The sequence below is a fragment of the Macaca thibetana genome, chromosome 17 (genome assembly GCF_024542745.1).
Source record: "Macaca thibetana thibetana isolate TM-01 chromosome 17, ASM2454274v1, whole genome shotgun sequence".
NCBI lineage: Eukaryota > Metazoa > Chordata > Mammalia > Primates > Cercopithecidae > Macaca > Macaca thibetana.
The window spans coordinates 4,146,201-4,169,471 of NC_065594.1; the positions used below are offsets into that span (position 1 = coordinate 4,146,201).

General features: G+C 44.7%; 1 protein-coding gene across 5 annotated transcripts in view; it reads left to right on the forward strand.

Annotated features, from left to right (window-relative positions):
• The window catches only part of SPATA13 (spermatogenesis associated 13), a 322,746-nt gene that overhangs the window by 259,908 nt on the left and 39,567 nt on the right, over positions 1 to 23,271 (forward strand). For 2 of the 5 annotated variants that reach the window (XM_050767081.1, XM_050767080.1), the window contains exons 4-5: positions 1,168 to 1,530; positions 3,407 to 3,551. In XM_050767081.1, coding sequence (XP_050623038.1) covers positions 1,168 to 1,530; positions 3,407 to 3,551 — 508 coding nt within the window. Of the gene's footprint in view, positions 1 to 1,167; positions 1,531 to 3,406; positions 3,552 to 3,581; positions 13,383 to 15,613; positions 23,266 to 23,271 lie in introns of those variants that run through there. The other 3 variants (XM_050767084.1, XM_050767083.1, XM_050767082.1) reach the window with 3 other exon arrangements.

Here is a 23,271-nt window from a genome sequence, read left to right on the forward strand (position 1 = left end):
AGCAGCAGAGGGAAGTTGCTGGAACCTGCACGGGATTGTCTTTTGAGCAGAGGTGACGTGGCCTTGCAGGAAAACTTGTGGAAAATAAATCACGAAGCCCGTTGTTCTGTGTCTTTGTTGCCACTGATTAGCTGTGTGGCCCTGGGCAAGTCGTGTCACTTCTTTAGGTCCCAGTTTTCCCGATTTGAAAAATGAGGGGTTGGAGTAGAGTATCTATAAACCCCACACTGTGCTCTTTGCTCTTTGCTCCGTATTCACTTCTTTTTTTTTTTTTTTGAGACGGACTCTCGCTCTGTCGCCCAGGCTGGAGTGAGTGGCGCCATCTCGGTTCACTGCAAGCTCCGCCTCCCGGGTTCCCGCCATTCTCCTGCCTCAGCCTCCCGAGTAGCTGGGACCACAGGCGCCGCCGCCACGCCCGGCTAATTTTTTGTATTTTTAGTAGAGACGGAGTTTCACCGTGTTAGCCAGGATGGTCTCGATCTCCTCACCTCCTGATCTGCCCCTCTCGGCCTCCCAAAGTGCTGGGATTACAGGCCTGAGCCACTGCACCTGCCCCTTTTTTTTTTTTTTTTTTTTTTTTTTTTTTTTGAGATAGAGTCTCGTTCTGTCACCCGGGCTGGAGTGCAGAGGTGCAGTTTCAGCTCACTGCAACTTCCACCTCCCAGGTTCAAGTGACTCTCCTGCCTCAGCCTCCCAAGTAGCTGGGATTACAGGCACTTGCCACCACACACCTGGCTAATGTTTTTGTATTTTAGTAGAGATAGGGTTTCACCATGTTGGCCAGCTGGTCTCAAACTTGTGACCTCAAGTGATTTGCCCACTACGGCCTCCCAAAGTGCTGGGATTACAGACATGAGCCACCACATCCGGCCAGTGCTGATTTTCTTAATGCCTTTTATCATAGCTCATCATTGGTCACCAAACCACTATTTCAATTATGGTTATTGAAATATCAGTCTATTGAATCAGTCTATAATAATAGATTTGGTTATTTTGATTAAGGTTTAGTTGTGTCTTCATGTTCTAGTACACAAATAGCTGTTCTAATAAACAAGTAAATCGAGAAAACCCGAGGCAGGGCTATGGCGGTGAGAGGGAATGTGTGGCTTGTTCTTTTTGAATACCTTCCTGGATATTGAGCTCACCTGACTTGTTCGCATTTGAAAGGTCTTCCATGATGGTCCATGGAGGCAAGGTTCATCACAGGATGAAAGGACAGAGGCACAGAGAACCCCCAGGAGGAGATGGGGCTCTGGGAGACGGCCAAGGCCTCGGCCGTTCTCTGACTACGGCCAGCTGGCCAGCCGCAGTTTGTCTATTCCTGAAGACTCGGTTGCTGCAGACCCCCAGAAGGAAGACCGTGTGAACGAGGACCCCCAGGCAAGCTTGACTTCTGCCAGCCCTGAAGACCAGAATGCTCCAGTGGGCTGCCCCAAAGGAGCCCGGAGAAGACGCCCCATTTCCGTGATAGGTGGGGTCAGCTTGTATGGGACCAACCAGACCGAGGAACTGGACAGTCTTCTGACACAAGTAAGATCTGGTGTGCACCTCCCCAAGCCAGCAGAGGCCCTCCAGCTTCCTGCCTCTGTTCTCTCTGCACACTAAGCTGGATCTGCTTTTTCTCTCGCGTTGTCAAGGGCAGCACCGTATGCTTAACCACCTTTTCTTCCTGACTGTGTGAAAACATGCATGAATTCAAGCTAACCGTCTGATGTTTGGATGCCTTTTGCTAATCTTTCTTTCCTGGGATCTCAAATAATACTTAAGACTCATTTGCTGTTGATTTCTGAATAACCTGAGATTCTAACCAGGGAAAGGTAGCAGGACATATTCAGTAACACTCCTGAAAGAAATTGTTGAAAAAGACAGTATTGTTCGTTGTTAAAATGTAAAGATAAAATGTAAAGAAGAAATAAATAAAATGTAAAGAAGAAATAGTTTTTTAGGAGATAAGAAAGTATTTTGTTTTCTACCATTTTATTTATTTATTTTGAGTTGCAACTTTGCAACTAGTAATAGTTGGACAATGGATTAAACACTTAGTATTGGTTTCTTACTATAGTTTAGTAATTCAACAAATATTTATCCGGGTATCCAGTGAGCAGTTTGAAAATACAAAACATTTAATTGAAGACTCTATCTTGGAGAAGTATATACTTATTTGGGAAGGCTAATACCCTGGACGTGGTAAACATTCACAGAACACCATATGAGTAATATATATGCCCACTTTCATTTTTAAAACTTAGTAGCTGATGTCATAAGTAACCCATAAAATTATCTTAAAAGGGAAATCCTATACAGTACTAGTACTGGATTGTATATGTTTACATTTTTCCTGTAAAGCCCCACACAATGCCTTGTGTATAACAAGCAGTCAAAAACCCTTGCTTAAATAAATTGAACTGGTTTCTTAAGGTTCAAAAATTAAGTTGCAGAATACCATGAAAATTTTCAGAATCTTTTGTCCGAAGGCGCTCTGCTGTTGGGACATGATTCTGCACTGAAGCAGGTGGTCACGCGTTTTAACTCAGAACAGCAGTCCCGGATGCTCTAGAGCCTTAGAAAGGGTTTCCCTTCGGCGCAGCCAAAAGGAAAGTGAAAAGTGATTTTCTGTACTATAGCCTAATTTAGGGAATTGGGTGAGAAAATTGTAAGAAAACCTAAGGAATTACGTAAGCAGAATATGCATGTAATAAACAAAAGGAGGAAAAACGAAATCTAAGGAACACATGAAGCAACTGGGCCTTTGACTAATAGTTTTAGGGATCGCAATTGTGGAAAACCAGAAGGGCATTGTAAGAGAGACCTGGGCAACTACATGGAAAGCCGCTTCTTTTAACTGAAGCTCCACTGCTGTGTGAGTTTAGGGAGGCAAGGCTTGCCTTCAGCTCCACAAATCCTTACTGAAGGCTCATCTGTGCCAGGCTCTGTGTCGGCAGGGAGGAGTAAAGGAGGAAGGAGGCTGAAGAAGGATGTGAGGATCACAGTTGGCCACCCTGGCCGGGTTGTGGCCTTGCCCTGGCTTCCTCCAGAGGGCCACCCCGGGAAATCATCTTCTTACCTTAGTGACCCTGCGTCTGTGTGACAACTCCCCTGCTTTCTAAACGTGCCTTCCTCTTCTCAGAAGCTTCTTTTTCCTTAGTGGGACCTGTTGGCATGTTGCAGAAAAGTGAGATGAAACACGAGGCTGCAGGGTGCAGGACAGTAAGCCGATCAGGGTGTTAAAAACTGTAGCATCACGAGTTGCCACCGGGCTTCGGTGCAGCCTGCAACTCGTGGCAGGATCGGAGCAACCATTTCACGTCTGTGAGTGGCTTCGAGGTGAGAGAGCTATGCGTGTGAAGTGCTTGCAGGAGCTGCCACTTCCTGGCACCTCCTCAGAGATTTTGCTTTCTTTTTGCAGCCAGCTTCCAGGCCGCCCATGCCTGCTCACCAAGTGCCACCCTACAAGGCTGTGTCGGCCCGGTTCCGGCCCTTCACGTTCTCCCGGAGCACCCCCATTGGGTTGGACCGTGTGGGACGCCGGCGGCAGATGAGAGCATCCAACAGTGAGTCTCAGAGTCCCTTTCCTTTCAGAGCTGCCACGGGCCCATCTGACTGTTTCCAGCTAACCTGAGGCAGCAGGCTCGGCAGCTCCGCGCCTCCCTCGGGCCAGGCCGCGTTTGTCTGGGAGCGAGGACGGCTCATCTCAGGAGAATGGTGCATCATTTGCTGTCTGGGGTAGAAGCTCTGTGTGCTAGGCTGGTGGCTCTTAAGTTTGAGAAGTTTGCTCCTCCTGTGGTGTCCGTGTATGTCGTTCCTGCATGTAGAGATCCCTAAAGAACCCAGACCCAGGCTAGAAATTCGAGATCGACGTGTCAGCAGGGTCCGTTGCTTCTAGGGGCTGTGAGGGAGGGTCTGCTCCAGGCTGCTCTCCTTGCGTCTGGCACCCTCAGCGTTCCTTGGCTCGTAGGAGCATTGCCTCATCTCTGCCTTCATGTTCACATGGCATTCTCCCATGTGTCTGTCTGTGTTCAGATCTCCCCTTTCTGTAAAGACACCAGGCTTACTGCTTGTGGGCCCAACTTAATGACCTCACCTTAATGTAATTATCTACCAAGACTGTTTCCAAATAAGGTCACACTCATGGGCACTGAGGGTTAAGTCTTCACCATCTTTTTGGAGGACGCAATTGAATCAAAAATATATACCATGTTTGTAACAATAGGCAGCGTGTACCCATGTGGCAGAAGATTTTAAAAGAATAGGCAGAAATAACAATAGCATTGTTAGGGTAGTAGGAATGTAGAGCCCTCCTCCTCCCACCCCATACCTGTGTGCACACAGCCTGTTCCCTGCTTTCTGTAACTCTGGTTTTTGTTGTTATTTTAAAAAGGTTTTAATTTTGGGGGTTCTTTTGTTGAAAAGCAACAACATCTAACTCTGGCTATCTTTTTTTTTATTATTATACTTTTAAGTTCTAGGGTACATGTGCACAACGTGCAGGTTTGTCACATATGTATGCATGTGCCATGTTGGTGTGCTGTACCCATTAACTCATCATTTACATTAGGTCTATCTCCTAATGCTATCCCTCGCCCATGTCCCCTCCCCGCAATAGGCCCCGGTGTGTGATGTATCTTAAGCAAAAAGGGAATTTATTGGAAGGGTGCCGGGTGTGCCCAGAATTGATGAGATGGCTGGGGAACCGGGCCAGGGAAGGGATGGCAACCAGGGTCGCTCCTGGGAATGGAGGAGCCACAGGAAGGCGTGTGATGGGAGACTGGCCGTGGCACCGTCCCAGGAATTAGGGAGGTGTCCAGTGAGCCCTTTGAAAATACAAAACATTTCATTAAAGACCCTGTCTTGGAGAAGTGTATACTTATTGGAGTTATAATAAGGAGTTAACTTATTAGAAGTTCAGGACTGTCTGTCTGTCACTCACCCAGGAGTTCAGGTCCCAGGATGGAGGATTCAGCTGTCCGAGCTTAGGTGATATGTCCACCGCCTGGTGGCACTGAAACAGGGAGAAGGGTAGAGTGTCTGCCTCCAGGGACCGTTGCCTTCTATATGTGAAGGCAGGCCAAGTAAGTATTTAACAGGGCAGACAGTACTTTAAAGAAAAATAAAACAGGATAGAGGACATTCGTTTCCAAAGAGTGTCATTCTAACACGATGCACCTGTTCTGTGAACCCGCTCTCTCTTCCCTAGAGGGAGACACCCAGAGCTTCATCAGTGGCGGCAGACACCTCCAAGTCTAGGACCTCTGAGGATAACCAGTCCTCCAGTTCCATGCAGTGCCTCTTCAGTGTTGATAACCAGAGGCAGATTTAAGCAACACATCCCTACCAGAATGGCAAGGCGGGGAAAGGAAGGAAAGAGAAAAGTTGGGATGCTGTGGAGAATCAGACATCATGCAAAGTTTACATTTCAGCATTTGAACAGATTCTCCATAAGTCAATATGTAGGATGCGCCAAGGCGCCAGAGACGGCCCTGGAGAAGATGACTGTGGGTAATATGAGGAGTAGGAGCAGGTGGGGGAGGTGATGCTGGGGACAGCTGAGTAGGATAGGAGGCAGTGAGGCAGAGATCTGAGGGAGGAGGAGTCCTAGCAGAAGGAGCATCAGAAGCCCAAAGTCATGCAGGAAACACGATGTGTCTGAGGTTCAGCAAGGAGGTAACAGTGACAGGAGCTCGGGGGGCAAGAGGCAGACGAGGATGTTGCAGGCTGGGAGGTGGGCTGAGGCTGGAAAGGGCTCTGCAGGTCATGAGGAGGCTGATCTTGTTCTAAATGTGGTGTGAAGCCATTGCCCGCAGGAAAATAGTATGTTCTGATTTATGCTTAGAGAGGGAGGGCAGTTTGTGGGGGAAAAGGAAGAGGAATGGAGATGGATTTGAAGGCGATTGCATTAGTCCATTTGAGAAATACAGTAGCAGTGACCACAAAAGCCATCCCCATTTTCCGTGGGTGCTCATTTTCCCAGTGGTATGAAGAGGCAAAAATGGCCAGCCTTGGTTCTAATTCCTTGTGGCCAGGACTATGAACTCCAGAGGAAGTGCTTCTCCCTTGGGGGGCACTAAATTTGGTTTCAACAGAGCAGAGTTCCTAGGTGGGAAGAAACATTTTGCAAGTGTATTGTTAAGTGATCCTAAGAAGCTGCTTCTATGTTTACCGTTGGTTTCCGGCTCTGAATCTTCTGCTGTGGGCGAGCCTCTCCAAATTACTCACTGCTTCAGAGCCCGCGTCCCGTCCGGGGCAGTGTGGCAACTTCTGGGTGTGTCTCCAAGCTGCCTCTGTCATTTGATTTTTATCTGGTCATTATTGAGTGTGATGGAGTCATGTGCTTCCTTCTGTGTGACGTTCTGGGCCTGGGTGGCATGTGAGATGCTGCGACAGGATCGGGGCCTCCTGGAGGATCCACAAAGGTCTGACAGCGCAGGAAACAAATCCAAGCCCAGCATAAGTGGCCCTTCCAGTAGGGACAAATCACCACCCCCTCTATTATGAAAAGGCCCCACTGCAATCAACTTTCCACAAGGGGCTGTCTGGTGCCTGCAGGGAACCGTATCATCAGCTTTGTTGAGGGGAAGGCCCAGACTTCCTGTGGTTTAGCCCAGGCTTGGCATCCATTTTTGCCACCATGGCCTTTTTCTTGCTTGCTTCTTTTTTTTTTTTACTTTATTTATTTATTTTTTTCCTTTTTATGAACCCACTGAGCAAGTATCAAGGTGACTGGGAAGGAAGACTGGCATCTAGCTGCACATTGGAACATCATGTCCACAGGATGATTAATTAGTTTCTCTTGCAATAAGGATTCATGTAGGATGGACATCATCTCATGCTTTGCGTGTATTCTGATGTAGCCAGTTATACCCCTTCCCCAAACCCATCTTCAGCCCATCTTGTTCTTTCCACATTCCTCCAGGCCATTCAGCCAAGCCATTAGCTCCTAACTGGGAGTGCACACGAGCTAAATCCTTACCTTGCCAAAGCCAATCTCTCCTACTCAGAAAGGCTTGGGAAGAGTGTTACTTACGTTTGCTGCCGGGAGTTTCCCTGTCCTGAGGACACAGTCACCAGGCGGATGGTAGGAGTCCTCTTTGAAAAGCGAGGGAGAAGACTTGTACTAACATGGCTACCCTGAGGCTCCCTGGCTCTGCTCCATCAAGAAGCCTGAGTCTGGGAGTTGAGTGAGGGCCCTCCCTTGTCTTCTCTGTCATGGTGGCTCAGGTCGGGCTCTGCTCGCCAGCCCTGGAGAGTTCCTCCTACACAATGATGTGATACCTTAGTGGAATCACTCATGTGTTTTGTTCCTAGGGACCCCGAGATCAGTTAACAGCACAACCAGAGATTTCATGGGTTAAACCATTCGGATGACCAAGCTGGCCCTGCTGTGTGGTATAGTAACTATGTCCACCTTTCCCATGACAGATGTCCCACCTCCATGGAGGACCAGGTCTGCATTGCAGTGGAACCGTCTCTCAGCAGCATCTCTGGCCTAGAGAGATTAGCAGTACATTAGTTATAAAAGCTGCTGTCACATGGGAGATGCAGCCCAGTGGGTGGTGTGACTCACATGGTAGACCATCTCTAGCATTTCCATCTCTGTCCTGGAACTCCTTCTTTTCCATGCACTGAGAGTTTTAGGTTCACATACCAATGCAGTGCTAGAATGGCATCCAGCTCCATAAGCCCGCAAAGTGATCTCAGCAAACTAGCTATAAAAGCATCATTTGAGACACATTGGGGGAGAGATTTTCAGATGGACTGAATATTTGGCAAGACAAAGGAATTATTTTTAATTTTGTTAGCTGGAGTAAGACAGTGCAGTTATTTTTAAGTCCTTGTTTGTTATAGATAGTGAAATACTTTCTGCATAAAATATGATATGTGAGATTTGTTTTAAAATACTCCAAAAAAGTTGGGGGGAAATAGTTGAAACAATATTGGCAAAAGATTGATAATTGTGGGTTCATGGTATTATTTGCTTTTGTGTGTATTTGATATTTTCTGTAGTATCAACTTTTAAATAATAATGAAAGTATATTTCTCCTCCCTGGTCAGGTATGCTCAAAATCTTGATAACCAAATGTTGGTAAATGGATATAAAAATAGAGCTAGACAGAAGGAATAAGTCCTACTGTGACTACAGTTAATGACAATGTATTGTATAGTTCAAAATAGCTAGAAGAATTCAAATGTTCTTTTTTTTCTTTTTTTTTTTTTTGAGACAGAGTCTCGCTCTGTCACCCAGGCTGGAGTTCAGTGGCATGATCTCAGCTCACTGCAAGCTCCACCTCCTGGGTTCACACCACTCTCCTGCCTCAGCCTCCCGAGTAGCTGGGACCACAGGCGCCACCAGCACGCCCGGCTAGTTTTTTGTATTTTTTTGTAGAGACGGGGTTTCACCGTGTTAGCCAGGATGGTCTCAATCTCCTGACCTCATGATCCGCCCGCCTCGGCCTCCCAAAGTGCTGAGATTACAGGCGTGAGCCACCACGCCCGGCCTCAAATGTTTTTAATACCAGTAAATGATAAGTGCTTGATGTGATGTTACCCTGATTTGATCATTCCACATTGTATACATATATTGAAATATCACCACTATGCCCCATAAATATTGTACAATTATTATGTGAGTTTAAAATAATAATACAAAAAACTCTCCAAATTAAGTAGTACCCACAACTAAATTTTTCTCAAAATACAGAAAATTGAACATTGCAATTTAATTTTTTTTTTTTTTTTTTTTTAAAGAAATGAAGGCAGAGTCTTTCTAGGTGAATGGAGCCCTCCCTTCTGAGAACTTGGCAGCACCGTGCTGTGCTCTTCCTTTCTCTTGCCACTTTTCTCTGGTCCTGTTTGGAGCGCCTGTCTTCAGCCACACAGCCTGCGAAGGCAGGTCACGTGGGACAGGCCTGAGTCATGTTTGTAGGCTACTGGGTGTGTTATTTGAGATAATAGCGTTGGGATAGTGACTCTCAGTGACACTTATTGGAGCCTTATCGGAGGGAAGAGTGACAATCTGTAACAAACACCACTGCATTGTTGGGGATGGTGTTTGTGGCTTCTCCTTCCTTGGGTTTTAGGAGGGATGCCCGCACTGCTAGAAGATTGTCCCGGGGAATTATCTTTTCTGCCTTTTCTTTGCTTTCAATTAAGCTTTTCTCTTTCATTTGAGACAACTGACTCCATCACAGCCTACCTAAGCTCCTAATTTTTATGTACTTACATTGGGTTCCAACTATACTTCCTCCTTGAACCGGTCTGTTTATGTTGATCAGAAGTCAAATCTGATTGCTTTTCAGAATTCTTACTTTGAATTTCAAATTCCTTCTTCTCTATTATCCATTCCCCTTCTCTTTCTGCTTATCTTGTCCAGAGTTCAGATTAGCTTGCTTTTCTCGTCTCTCAGAGAGGATGCTGTCCAGTTTCCTTCACTGTTAGACTTGAGTGGGATCTTCACAGAGACAAGCACAGGACGAATGCACACCCATGCACCGAAGTCAGTCGATATGGGTAGACCCCTTTCAAAAAATAATACCTGGTCTGTTACATTTCTTGAAAGCCCTTTAGTTAACCAGTAGGTATACTATATTAGAGCATTTAGTAATAATGCCAGATAATAAGAGAGGAACGTCAAGATTAGGTACAATAATAGCTAGATATAAAAACTAGAGAAAATGCCACTTTTTTGGGGGACACAAACTTGGCAAGTTGACTTGCCATTTAGAAAGTGTTTCTAACTTACAGAAGTAATTGCTTAATTTGATTTTTTAAATTTTTACTTTTTTTTTTTTTGGCAAATATAGTTCTTTTTTGCAAGCTAGGAAAGAGAAGCACATTGACCCAGTCTAGCCCTCATTCTTTATCAGAGTGATACAATAATATGAATTGCTAGCAAGTAGGTTGTAAAACTAAATCATAACCATCTGTCCACATTTTTCATTAGGAAACAACCAAAAATTGAGTCCTTTAAAGGCAAGTTATAAATAAATAACATCTTGATCTGTGAAGGGGACAGCATGACCCAAATTATATGCCAACCAGCCTGTCTCAGAAGCACAGCTGAGCTGGCCAGTGAGTGGTGAAGAGAGCAGCGCTTTTGAAAACCTGCTCTCAGACAATAAGAATTACAGGTGTGGTGGCTCACACCTGTAATCCCAGCACTTTGGGAGGCCAAGGTGGGTGGATCACTTGAGGTCAGGAGTTCAAGACTAGCCTGACCAACATGGTGAAACCTCATCTCTTTCTCTACTAAAAATACAAAATTAGCTGGGGGTGGTGACATGCCTGTAATCCCAGCTACTTGGGTGGCTGAGGCAGGAGAATTACTTAAACATGGAAGATAGAGGTTGCAGTTAGCCTATATCATGCCATTGCACTCCAGCCTGGGCAACAAGAGTGAAACTCCATCTCAACAACAGCAACAAATTATGGATTCTGCTTGTCAATAAGAAAGCAAGTAAAAAGTGTCACAGATGTGCAAAATTGGTCCTTGTTTATACCAGAGTTTACCATGAGAATAAAGAAGGGCCAGGCGCGGTAGCTTACGTCTGTAATCCCAGCACTTCGGGAGGCTGAGGTGGGCAGATCACTTGAGCCCAGGAGTTTGAGACCAGCCTGGCCAACATGGTAAAACCCCATCTCTACTAAAAATACAAAAAATTAGCCAGGAGTGGTGGTGCGTGCCTATTGTCCCAGCTACTCAGGAGTCTGAGATGGGAGGATTGCTTGAGCCTGGGAGGCAAAGGTTGCAGTGAGCCAAGATCACACCACTGCACTCCAGCCTGGGCAACACTGGGCAACAGAGCCAAGACCTCCTCTCCGCTAAAAAAAAAAAAAAAGAGAGAGAGAGACTGAAAAATTAGAGATATGAGTGAGGAATAAGATACTTAAATTTTGAAAATAAATGTCTTAGTGATAAATCCAGCATGCTACATTTTCCCTTTTACCACAAAACAAAGGACTATTTTAAAAGAAATGTTGAGTTCTAAATGAACACTTTCTAGCACAGAAACACCTTCACTTCCCCATACGATCAAGATTACTGCTCTTCTCCTACTCAGATCCATGGCAGGAGCTTTTCCAGGGCAGGAAATTGACAAAAACAGAGCATATGCTAGCTAGCCACTGGGGAGCAAGGTTAGCATCCTTGGGGTGGACCATCCACATGGGTAAGCTGTAGTTTTGATAAGCATCTGCAGGCTGCCCGTGGGCGTCTCGTCTCATGCCTGGCCTTGTGCACACTGAGCTGGGTGCTGGGCCTCCCAGGAACCCCCGGCGTCCAACAGCACATGCGAGTGACCCTGCAGGAATGCTGCTACCTCCTTGCTAAGCCTGAGAGAATGGGGAAGACCACAGCTCCCAACGGTCTTAGGGGATCTCATGGGGGCTCTTCTTGTGAACAGATCAGTGCATCTTTCTGCTGCTGTCTGCGGGGAGCGGGCAGAGCAAGGGGCTTCCGCCCACACGGCCACCAAGGGGAGCCGTCCCCACCTGCCATCCCCAAAACAGCCCCCAGAACCTCACTTGCTTTCTTACTGTGGTAGATGGTTTCTGCACAGAATTGAGGTTGGTCTGCATAAAGAAAAAACAAAAATGTACCAAGACATTTTCCAGTGTGTTTAAGGCCCAGTGGTTTCAAAGTACATTTGGGGGTTATCACTCGGGGGTGACATTCTTTCCCTGTCTGCCGCTGTGGTTTCTTCTGTTTGATTTTGTACTGAGTGTATACATCCCCTTAGGAATGGAAAAGATTTACTTATTTATGTATTTATGTACTTTTCCCTGTTGAGGGATTAGTATTGGTTGTAAAACCACGTCAGCTCACCATTATGATACTTTGATGAGCTTAAAATTTTTGGGAAATGCTATAGGAGGGGCCACTAGGGCTTAATCAACCAGTGTTGTCTCAGGAAATGTCCACGGTGCTCCGAAATCTTTCTGAATTGGATTTTATTTTATTGTACTATTATTTTTTATTTTCTTTAGAGACAGAGTCTCACTCTGTTGCCCAGAATGGTCTCCAACTCCTGGCCTCCTGCCTTGCCTTTCCACAGTACTGGGGATTACAGGTGTGAGCCACCACACCTGGCGTGAGTTGGATTTTAAACATGCTGTTGGTTTTGAAGATACTTCCTTGGTTTTGATCCATTTAAAAAACACATACGTCCCTATTATAAATGAGGCACAGTAGTCCCAGAGGCTGGGCGGGTCTGAGGAAGCTACAGAGTTCCTACAGAGCTGCCAGTGTGGCGGATGAATAGGAAAGGCCACCACAACTGCACGCATGCCGAGTATCAGCGGGGAGCATGTCAGTCGGATCTGGGCTGTCCCAAGCCCTCATGGAGGAAATGACCTCAAATGAGGCTTGAGGGATGAAGGGAGTTAGATTAAGTTTGTTGTTAGGGGGAGTGCGTTCCAGGCAAAAGTGGAGGCCAGAGAAAGGAGAGCACATCTGAGAAGTTGAGAGGAGGGTAGCCCAAAAGAAACCCACGCTGATCAGGTCACAGTGTCCTCCAGGCCTCTGTAAGGAGCTGGCAGATCCCGCAGTGTGGCCTGCGCTTGCCTTCCTGGCTCCTCTTCCCTCGTCCCACAGGTAGAGTTGTATCCTCACCAGGAGTCAAGGGCATGACCCCACCAAGCCTGTTTATGGCAGTGCTTTATTATGATGATATGGAACTGAGTTAGATAATATGTAAGCAAATAAAATGTGACTATGAAAGGAGACTTGGCATCTATGACAATGAAATAGAAGAGTTTGGAGAAACCCAGTGAAACTCAGTAAAAGTAAATTGTTAAAGAAAATTCTATCAAATTAGATGAGAATTGACAGCTTGGAAAAAATGGAAATATCAAGGAGTCTGTATCCAAATTGGTTCACCAGTGTCTCTGGTTTTATCGCTCAGTGTTAAAGAAGCCAGAACTGAAAATCACAGTGGACGCATATGGGTGTGGATTGTACAAGAGACAATGCAGAATTCTAGTCAGTTGATCATGCACAGGGAGCCTTATCCTGCATCGTGACAAAGGTGAATGGTTGCACCCATGTATGTGTTAACATGTTCATGGCATGCATGCATGGGGCTCTTTTTTTGGCTCAGGGCTTTGAGGCAGCCCGATTGCTACAAGTCAGAGGACCTCAGCTCCAGGTCAAGGCTATAGCAGGATGCAGAGGAGGAGGCTGAGAGGTGGGCCTCCCCTAAGGTCAGGCTGCCTGGGAGGACAGAGCCTGGGCAGCTGGGAGCCACTGAGGGTTTTTGAGGGGAGTGAAATGATCAGATGTGCATTTCAGAGAGATCATTGGCTGGATCGTGGAGGACTGGAGACCTCAGGAGCCTGTTGCTTCGGAAAATGACAGTGGCACTGGAGATATGAAGAACTTCGAGGTCGAGGTAATTGGATGTTTGGAGCCGGGGAGCAGCCGTCCGTGCTGCCTCTGATGCCTGGGTGACAGGGAGCCTAGGAGACGAGCAAGTAGGTCAGTTGGAGAGCTTACTCCATTCCAGGCAGGTCAAGTCAGAGCTACGCATGGGCAGCTCGATGAAGATGATATCACCACATTGTTGATTTTGAAGCTCTGATTTTGAGGAGAGGGACCCAAAGCTAGAGGTGAAGATTCGGGAGTCAGCAAAGTGGTTCCTAAAACTCTAGGAAGGAGCGAGATGAGGGGGGATAAAAACTAGAAGAGGATCTTTTGAACCATGCTCTGGGGACCAACATTTGGGGACCAATGAAGGCAAAGAAATTCACAAAGACAATAGAAAAGAAGTAGCCAGGCAGGTACGCGGTGTCCCAGATGTCCAAGGAGGCCAGGGCTTCCAGGTGGGAGTAGTTCACGCTGTCAAATGCACAGAAGCGTAGAGAGGAAAATGCCCACTGGATTCCGCGGCAGGGAGGAGCTTAGTGACCTTAAAAAAACAAAACAAAACAAAGTTTCAGTTCAGCAGTTCAGTGCTAGGGCAGGGCCAGAATGCCATGGGGGATGTTGGGGCAGTTGTCTTAAAATTGAGGTATTTTATCTATTTTGCTTAAGCCGTGGTGATGGTTTTCAGATTTTATAGCTGAAAATATCCCATAAAGGCTCAGGACTAATGAAAAACAATTTGTTAGGCTACGATATAAAAAATTATTTTGTCTGTATATTACCAGTATCTGAAAGCTTGTTGGTATGAATGTGTCAGCATTTATTCTTACTAAATGTTTTTCAAAGAGATGGTAAGAATATACATCAGAAAGTTGCATTCGTTGATTTAGAATTGATATTAATCCCCAACATTTAGGAAGTAGGTGGATTTAATCATAGTAAGTGCTTATATTGTTTCAAATTTGATTTTTTAAATGAAATTAATTGAATTATGAGAAATTACTGAAGGTTATTTCTTTGAAAAATCTTGTAGTAAAGAAATTTATTCAAATTATTTGGATTTATTTTTTGTTTAAAACAAAGTTTTTTGGTTTTTGTTTTTGTTTTGTTTTTAACTCTTTTGTGATTGTTAAAATCCTACTTCTGATTTGTTGGGATAACAAATTTTTGCACTGATTGTTTGATCAGATCACACCATATTTCTGTTTTTCCTTAGGACTGTCAATAGAATAAGGCAATAAGAATTCTTGATTCATAGCCTAAATGCATCACAAAAGGGAGGTTACTCATATGATTATTCTGGCCTTATTCTGTCCTAATTATTAGGAAAGTTAATGTTCTTATTAATAGACCTTTGGGTCAAAAAGTGCGAGTGTAATCCCAATCCTTGGGCAAGTCCCTTAATCTCAAAGTCTTTTTGTCTTTATCTGTAATGGTAGAAATTAATATCATCTGCCCCACAGATGTGGAAGAATGACTGGCACACAGTAAGTGTGCAGTAACTATTACTAATTAACTAGGGAAGCATTAACTACACAGGCAACAAGGGCAGTGACGAGCAGGAAACTGTTTACATCCAGAGTTCTGAGTTACTGATGTAACTGCACTAATCAGCAATGTAGCTTAGACAAGTCATTTAGTCTACTTAGTAAAGTCCTAGAGTACTTGGAGTCTATATGGAATAATACACTGTTTAATTATTATCCAAATATAAGTTAAGCAAATTTAAAATGCGTGTGTTCAGGTTATTTAAAAAAAAAAAAAAAAAACTTGATTGGATGTTTTTTATAGATTTTCTGGGCCCCAAATTTTAGGTATTGTCTAACGATTTTTCAATGTGTCACCCAGAGACTCCACTAAATTTTTTGTTAAAAGGAAGGAAAACAAGAAAAGCCATAGCAGGTGTTGAGGTGTGTGTGATGCCTTTGAAAAATGACTTTAAGGCTGGGCGCGGTGGCTCAAGCCTGTAATCCCAGCACTTTGGGAGGCCGAGACGGGCGGATCACGAGGTCAGGAGTTCGAGACCATCCTGGCTAACACAGTGAAACCCCGTCTCTACTAAAAAATACAAAAAACTAGCCGGGCGAGGTGGCGGGCGCCTGTAGTCCCGGCTACTCGGGAGGCTGAGGCAGGAGAATGGCGTAAAAACCCGGGAGGCAGAGCTTGCAGTGAGCTGAGATCCGGCCACTGCACTCCAGCCTGGGCGACACAGCGAGACTCCGTCTCAAAAAAAAAAAAAAAAAAAAAAAAAAAAAAAATGACTTTAAGCATCCCATAAAATCTTTTTGTTCTCTTGTTTTTTGAATTATCTCTGTCTGCTTCTGCATGTTACTCAAATCGATTTTCAAATATTTTCTTTCAATAAAGAATCAGAGGGAAAATAGGAACTCAGGATTCACTTGCTTGGTGCCTGTTGCATGGTAGCAGCAGAGCTGTCAGGAAAGCTGGTTGGAGAATTGGTGATGGAGCACTTGGATTGTTAGGTGGGGATGCCCTGAGCCTTGCTGCGTTCCCTTCTCACCCCACATCTCACTTTATACTCATGCCAAGGAATATTGGCCGTTGATTATACACTCATCCCTGGCTGTCTGAGGGGGGTTAGTTCCAGGACTCCACAGACATCAAACTCCAAGGCTGTGCAAAAGTCCCTGATATAAAATGGCCTAGTATTTGCATATAACCCATGCCCAGCCTCCATGTACTGTAAGTCACCTCTAGATTATTTAAAGACCTAATATCAATACAATGTAAGTGAATGCTATGTAAATAGTTGTTATACTGCATTGTTTAGGGAGTAGTTACAAGAAAAAAGTCTGTACATACTCAGTACGGCCACAGTTTTTTAAATGTTTTCAATCTGCGGTTGGTGGAGTCCACAGATGTGTAACCCACAGGTACGGAGGGCCAGATGTATTTAGAAAACAAGATGAATCAATTCATTTATCAGGACTCACAGCAAGTGTTTTCCTGACTACTAAGACTGCCTGTCGTAAAATGCCTGTTTTCTGACTGCTGTGAGAGAGCCTGGATTCCACAGCATCCAAAGGAATTTAGAAATTATGAAAGGCTTCTGTATGCAGGAACAAGGACTACAAATATGGCCTTTAGTGACGTATCGCCTGCAAGTCTTGGAGATTGTGTTAGCTGCATAGCAGTTACCTTAGCTGGTGTTTCATGCCTCATTGTTGCCTATCATCGAGATTTTTTTAGAAGGAATATAGTGTTCTATTTCTGTCTCAGAAAAACATAAACTATTAAACTTTTTTTTTTAGCAAACTCATGAAATTTCATCTTTCAGCAGTTAAAACATTCTCAGTTCTTAACTGCTAGAGTTAAAAAGTAAAAGTTATTGAAAATATCATCTGTCTTACTGCTAAGCTTCAGAAATTGGATTTTAAAAGAAGAAAGAATACTAAAAGTCAGAGGAAGGAGAGCGAGAGCGCTAAACATCTAGCGAACCACCGCCAAGAGCCAGTAGCACTCTGTACGTATTCCTGGCCTGATCTTACAGACAAGGTCAGGCCTTAGAAATACTCAGTAACTTCTCCTAGCTTGGCTAAGCAAGATGTAATGAGTAGACAGTGGAGTTAGCATTCAAATGAGATCAGACTGGAAAACACAGATTGCTTTCCATTCTACTCAGTTTCCCGTATGTTTTCTCCATCACAAAACACAATATTGTCTAATTGATTTGCACAAAGATATGCCTGTTGGCAGTTTTAAAGACCACGTCCCAATAACTGCCTTCTATTAAAACAAAAAAGTTATATTCCTCCAGTCCCTATTGTGTTCTTGTTATGCTTGAAATGTGCTCGGTCCTAAGGATCTGAAAATAACCAGGTAAATACAGAAAAGAAGTGAAATCTGTACTAGGTCCTGAAGGGTGAACAATCCACGTGTGCTTACAGAGAACAGGAACACAATGGCCTTCAGCTGAAGACGGCACCTGATCTTTTAAAGAACGATTTTATATTTGTTTCTGCATTAATCAAAGTTCTAGTCCGTGCCCCAGGTCCAGAGTATCTTGTTTGGAGCTGTGTTTGGAGAGGGTGGGATATTGAGTAGGGGGGAGCGATGAAGGGGTTCATTGACGCCGCCGAGAGCACGTATTCACTGGTTTTGTGTGTTCAGGGCTGCATTGCTCCCGAGTGAAAAGCAGTCGCTCTGAAGGCATGAAGAGAGGCCCTTTTTCTTCAGAGCTGTCTTGAAGCAGGCCGGGGCGGGCCTCACAGAGTTTGCCCTTGTGCTTCAGGCTCCATTTCCTGCGCTGGGTGTGATGGGGCCCGCCCCTCCTGTGGTGAAGAGGCTGTGGCTGCTGAGTGGCTTTTCAGCCTGCCTTTGCCCAACAGGAGTCGGCCTGCCAAAGCAGCGTCCACCCTGCTCATCAGTTTGTGCTAGGACGTGCCGTGCCCTGTGTTACGTTCAGTGCCTTTCGGGTTTCTTTGGAAAGTAGCATCACTGCGACCTGTGGATTAATGATCGTGTTTGTCTTTAATCCATTCAGAATGAAGGGGTCACTCTGGGTACTCGGTTATTTATGGGAGTGGACATTGGCCTGAATAACTGATAGCAAATGTAACAAATTGTTTCCTGTGAAGGACTTTCCCATCCCAGCTTTAGAACGTGCAGCCCTGTCTCAGCTGTGGGAGATGGCCAGTGATGTCCACAGGTCCTGGCTGTGTCACTCCTGATTCTGAGTAGTCATTGTCCATACGGGAATTGGGATCATGGCTCATTCCAGCCCGTGGCAACCTTGGTTCTTGGCTGATGTGCCCGTCCTTCAGCACATTTCCTAAAGCTGATAGCCGTGCTTTCCCAGGGGACAGCGTGACTCTCGCCTGGGGCCTGCCCCTCTGCCTAGCACCTGTCCTGTAGTTCTTGGTAATGGGGTCATATCAAAGTTAGTGGGGACATAAAGTTCCAAGGATATTCCTGGGTTCTGGATATGTCTGTACCATGAAGGGAGGCCACTCTTTACAGAAGCTGCAGCAGGTGGGAAACTTTGGTGCTGGTCATCTCTCTGCACTTAATTAGGAGGTGGTCATAGAAGAAAATATCTACCATGTCATACTTAAGAAGCTAACAGAAATGTGGAGCTCAAAGGAACCTTAATGGCCACTCAATCTCAAGAACCTTAATGAACCTGCTCAGTCTCCAGAAATCCTCCTGGAGAGGTCAAGTGCTGACTACTGTTCCGAGTTTGAGATACTGCTACTAACTTGCCTCTCCAATAACTTTATGACATTTCTTTCCCATATGTATGTAAATATATATGGGTTTTGGGACCAGCTTAGCAGAAATAACTTTCTGTATCTATAGAATAAAAATTATCATAACATCCTCTGTGTTTTCAACATCTATTTAATTTTTATAGAGATAATGTCTTGCTCTATCACCCAGGCTGGAGTGCAGTGGCCCAGTCATAGCTCACTGCAGCCTCGAACTCCTGGGCTCAAGGGATTCTTTCACCTTAGCCTCCTGAGCAACTGGGACTCAAGGCGTGTCACCAAGCTGGGCTAATTTTTTTATTTTTTGTAGAGATGAGATCTTACTCTGTTGCTATGGCTGGTCTCAAACTCCTAGCCTCAAGTAATCCTCCCACCTTGGCCTCTCAAAGTGCTGGGATCAAGGCATGAGCCACCACACACAGCCCTCAGTGTTTATTTTGTCCTCTCTGATTTCTCAACTTTTCATGTTAATATGTAAGTTGGGTATCTCCACTCCTACCTGTGGATCTGATCCCTTTGCTTAATCCTTTCAGTGTTGCCAGTAATTGATGATGGTCATTTTCCAGTCCCAGTGAGGTAATGGTATCTTATCCAAAGAGAAGAGATTAATTTGGGGGTTGGATTTTCCTTTTTTATTTTCAAGGCAGGGCTTCCCTCTGTCACACAGGCTGGCGTGCAGTGGTACAGTCTCAGCTCTCCGCAGCCTCAACCTCTCAGTCTCAAGTGATCCTCCCACCTCAGCCTCCCAAAGTGCTGGGATTATAGGCATGAGCCACCAATGCCCAATCAGGATTTTAAGACTTCCTTGAACTATGGTTTAGGTTTTCGTTGTAGCATTCTTTTGATCTGGTAAATGTAGGCTCTGATCACTAAAAAAAAAATTTAAGCTAAAAGTCACAGCTCCTTCTTCTGTCATGACCCTTTCTACATTAGTAGTAACTTCTTCCAAAACCATCTTAGAAGGGTGGCTGGCTGATGTGCCCATCTTCGAGCCCATTTCCTAAAGTTGGTGATTGTCCTTTGCCACAGAATAGTGTGACTCTGTTCCCTGGGCTCCTCCATCTAGCACATGTCCTGTAGTGCTCGGTAATGGGGCCATATCCAAGCTGGTGGGGACATAAAAGGGTTGTTGGGTCACATCCTTTGAGAAGATGCCTCATTTCAAGGCAGTCTTTATTGTTTTCCTTCTTTTTATTTTGTTTTGCATACACAATAATCTCTAGTGAATGCCTCTGGTTTAAGATCCTATAATCCCACGCGTGTTAGTCTAGTGTCCTGACCCCATCTCTGGATTGAGAGAAAGTGCTTGGGAAACAGAAACTATCCTCTTGTACCACATGCCAATGAAAAGTGAAAGTGAGCAAACAGACCCTACCAAGTTCTAAGAAAATGAAGCCAAGAGAGCTTTTTGAAAACTAATGATTTTAACAACAACAACAAAAACTTTATAGAGAATGAAAACACTAGATTTTATTTGCCTCCTTCTGGAATTTAGGCTTTTTTGGGATGGATAACCTTGAGAATTAATTCCTACTTTCTGCTGCTTTGTATCTGAGTATTATGCATTTTACCTTAGTCAGAATGACTAAGCTCAAACCCACCCATTCATTCCATGGTCTTCGCTAGTTTCTCAATTGATGAGAAAAGATATGGATATTCAAGATTTTGTCTCATGGCAGTGCTTCTCCAAGTATGTTGTACAGTTTCTTGAGTTGCCTAGAACAGCACTTCTGAAACCTGAATGTGCATTTGAACGACCTGGGATGTTGTTAAAATGCTGATTCTGATTCTGCAGTCCTGGGGCAGGGTCCAGGAATCTGAATTTCTCACCAGCTCCCGGTCATGCTGATGCTGCTGGTCCATCGGCCCTACTATGAGTACCAAGGCCAGAGGATACCTTCTTTTGGTGTAGTAATATGTGTTGTGAAAAGAGAGCATCATGGCCAAACACGATAGTTAAATTCTCTGTTAAACAAGATGGCACAGCTGTCAGTGCGAACTTCTTAGAGCCTGTGATTACTGATGAATGCTGTAGGATGTCCAAGAAGTAGATACAATATACAGTGGTTTTCAAACTATTTCTTCAGAGCGTAGTATGCAACTAGTATTCCATGAGGTATACTTAGGAGACTTTACACGAGAGAGAGGGTAGTCTGCTGTGAAAAACAGTATCAAGGAGTCTTTTGAGTCTATAATTTAATAAACTACCACCTTTATTGTGAATATGCCTCTATTGAATGAATCATCTGTTAAACATCTTAAATATTTGCCTCTTTTAAATCATCTTTTTAAATTCCTATAAGAGGCTGGGTGCAGTGGCTCATGCCTGTAATCCCAGCACTTTGGAAGGCTGAGGTGGGTGGACCACCTGAGGTCAGAAGTTCGAGACCAGTCTGGCCAACATGGTGAAACCCCATCTCTACTAAAAATACAAAAAGTAGCTGGGTGTGGTGGTGCACACCTGTAATCCCAGCTACTCGACTGAAGCAGGAGAATCACCTGAACCAGGAGGTGGAGGTTGCAGTGAGCAGAGATCACGCCACTGCACTCCAGCCTGGGTGACAGAGTGAGACTCCATCTCAAAATAAAATAAATAAAATTTCTGTAAGAGAAAGATTTCCAGCTGATCTGGTCATAAGAGTTTGTGTGATCGTGTGTGTGTTTCACTTGTAGTGCGGGTAACTAAGGCTACGAGTTTCCCAGAAAACTGTCCTTACCTGCATTTAAGGGTGGGATGCACCAGATCAACAGAAATAGCCACAGTTATTTGAAGATAAGAAAAGCCTACAATATCATATACAGTCAACATGTGTGTTATTACTAATCATACAGCTTTCCATTCTGAGTGCATGCTGTGATTTCTCTGGGAACTAGCATGTTATTAAGGGATCACAGGTTTTTTGGAGCAACAGCAGCAGCATGATGGCTAATCCCCAGTGAAGAGCCAGTGCTGCTCTAAACACTGGAATATGTTCTCGAGTAACTCTATGAGGATTATGGACTGTCCAGTTATCCCTACTCCACAGATGTGGAAAGTGAGCTGCCCAGAGGCTTGGAAACTTTCCCTGATTTTGTTATGGGAAAGCAGATTTTGAACACGGGCAGTCTGACTCCAAAGCCCATCACTATAAAGCACGCATTTTACTAATTGGCACTATCACTTGTTTAACCTGGATGGATGGATGGATGGATGGATCTATTTTAGAGACAGGATCTAGCTCTGTAACTCAGCACTGGAGTGCAGTGGTGTGATTATAGTTTACTGCAACCTCGAACTCCTGGGCCCAAGCGATGTTCCCATCTCAGACTCCTGAGTAACTAGGATGACAGGCATGTGCCACTCTGCCCAGCTAATTTTTTATTTTATTTTATTTTTTTTTAGAGACAGGATCTCACTCTGTCACCAAGGCTGGAGTACAGTGGTACGATCATAGCTTACTGCAGCCTCCACCTTCTGGGCTCAAGCAATCCTCCCACCTCAGCCTCCTGAGTAGCTGGGACCACAGGCACATGCCACTATGCATGGCTAATATAATTTTTTTTTTTTTTTTAGTAGAGACGGGGCCTTGCTATGTTGCCCAGGCTTGTCTCAAACTCCTGAGCTCAATTGATCCTCCCACCTTGACCTCCCAAAGTGTTGGGATTATAGGTGTGAGCCACCTTGCCCAGACCTGTTTTTAATTTTTAGAGATAGGGTCTTGCTATGTTGCCCAGACTGGTCATGAACTCCTGGGCTTAAGCAATCCTCCTGCGTCATCCTCCTGAGTAGTTGGGATTACAGGCATGAGCCAGCGGGCCCAGCTTAAACCCGCATTTATTCAGAGGTTACTATGAGGTCACTACTTTGCATATATATTATCTCATTGTTCCTAAAGTTAAAAAAGCAGTGTCTTCTGCTTATGGGGAAATGGAAGGAAGCTCACTCTTTGTTAACAGTCATTTCACAATATGAAAGACAGACTTGCTCGTCGTAGATAATTTGGAAAGTATAGAAGAGTATAGAGGAAATAAAAACAACCCAGAATATATTAGCTGGAGAGAACTTTACGTGTATGCCTTTACATGTATACCTTCTGAACAAAATCACTCTTTTAAAGTGATTTCATGAATTTATAGCTAACAATGCAATGTCATAACTCAAATTTTTGTCATACCACGTTGTGAAATCCTAACTATATTTTTGAACTAAGTGACCCCGGTGCTGTTTTCTTGTGAAATAAATACCTTTTGAAAAGCTCTCTGAAAGTTTAACTCAGGTTTAGGGTTTGTAGTTAAAAACAGCACATACCATTTCTCCTACCTTCACTGAAGGCTCTCAACAGCACCTGATGGCTTGTGAGCGTGTTTGGCTCTGGTGTGTATAGGTTTTGCCTTAGATTAGGATTTTCTACTGAAGGCCCCCGCAATGTCACTGTGGCCACTAGACCTTGGTCACACGGAGTGTGGAGCCAGCTGTCAGTTTCTGGGCAGGCTCTGGCCGGGAACGCACACAGCGTCAAAGCAGTGAATAAGCGATTTCTGCAGTTCCCGTAGCTGCCAGCCTGTGCAGTCCTCGGTGATGCTTGGGGACCGGCTCCTCAGTCACACCCCAGTCCTGCTCTGAAGGTTGCCGTTTTCTAAACAGAAAGATGGTAGCTAGAGGAGAGATAGCAAGATTCTGGAGTCTGGAAAGCCTTCACTTGGGTATGT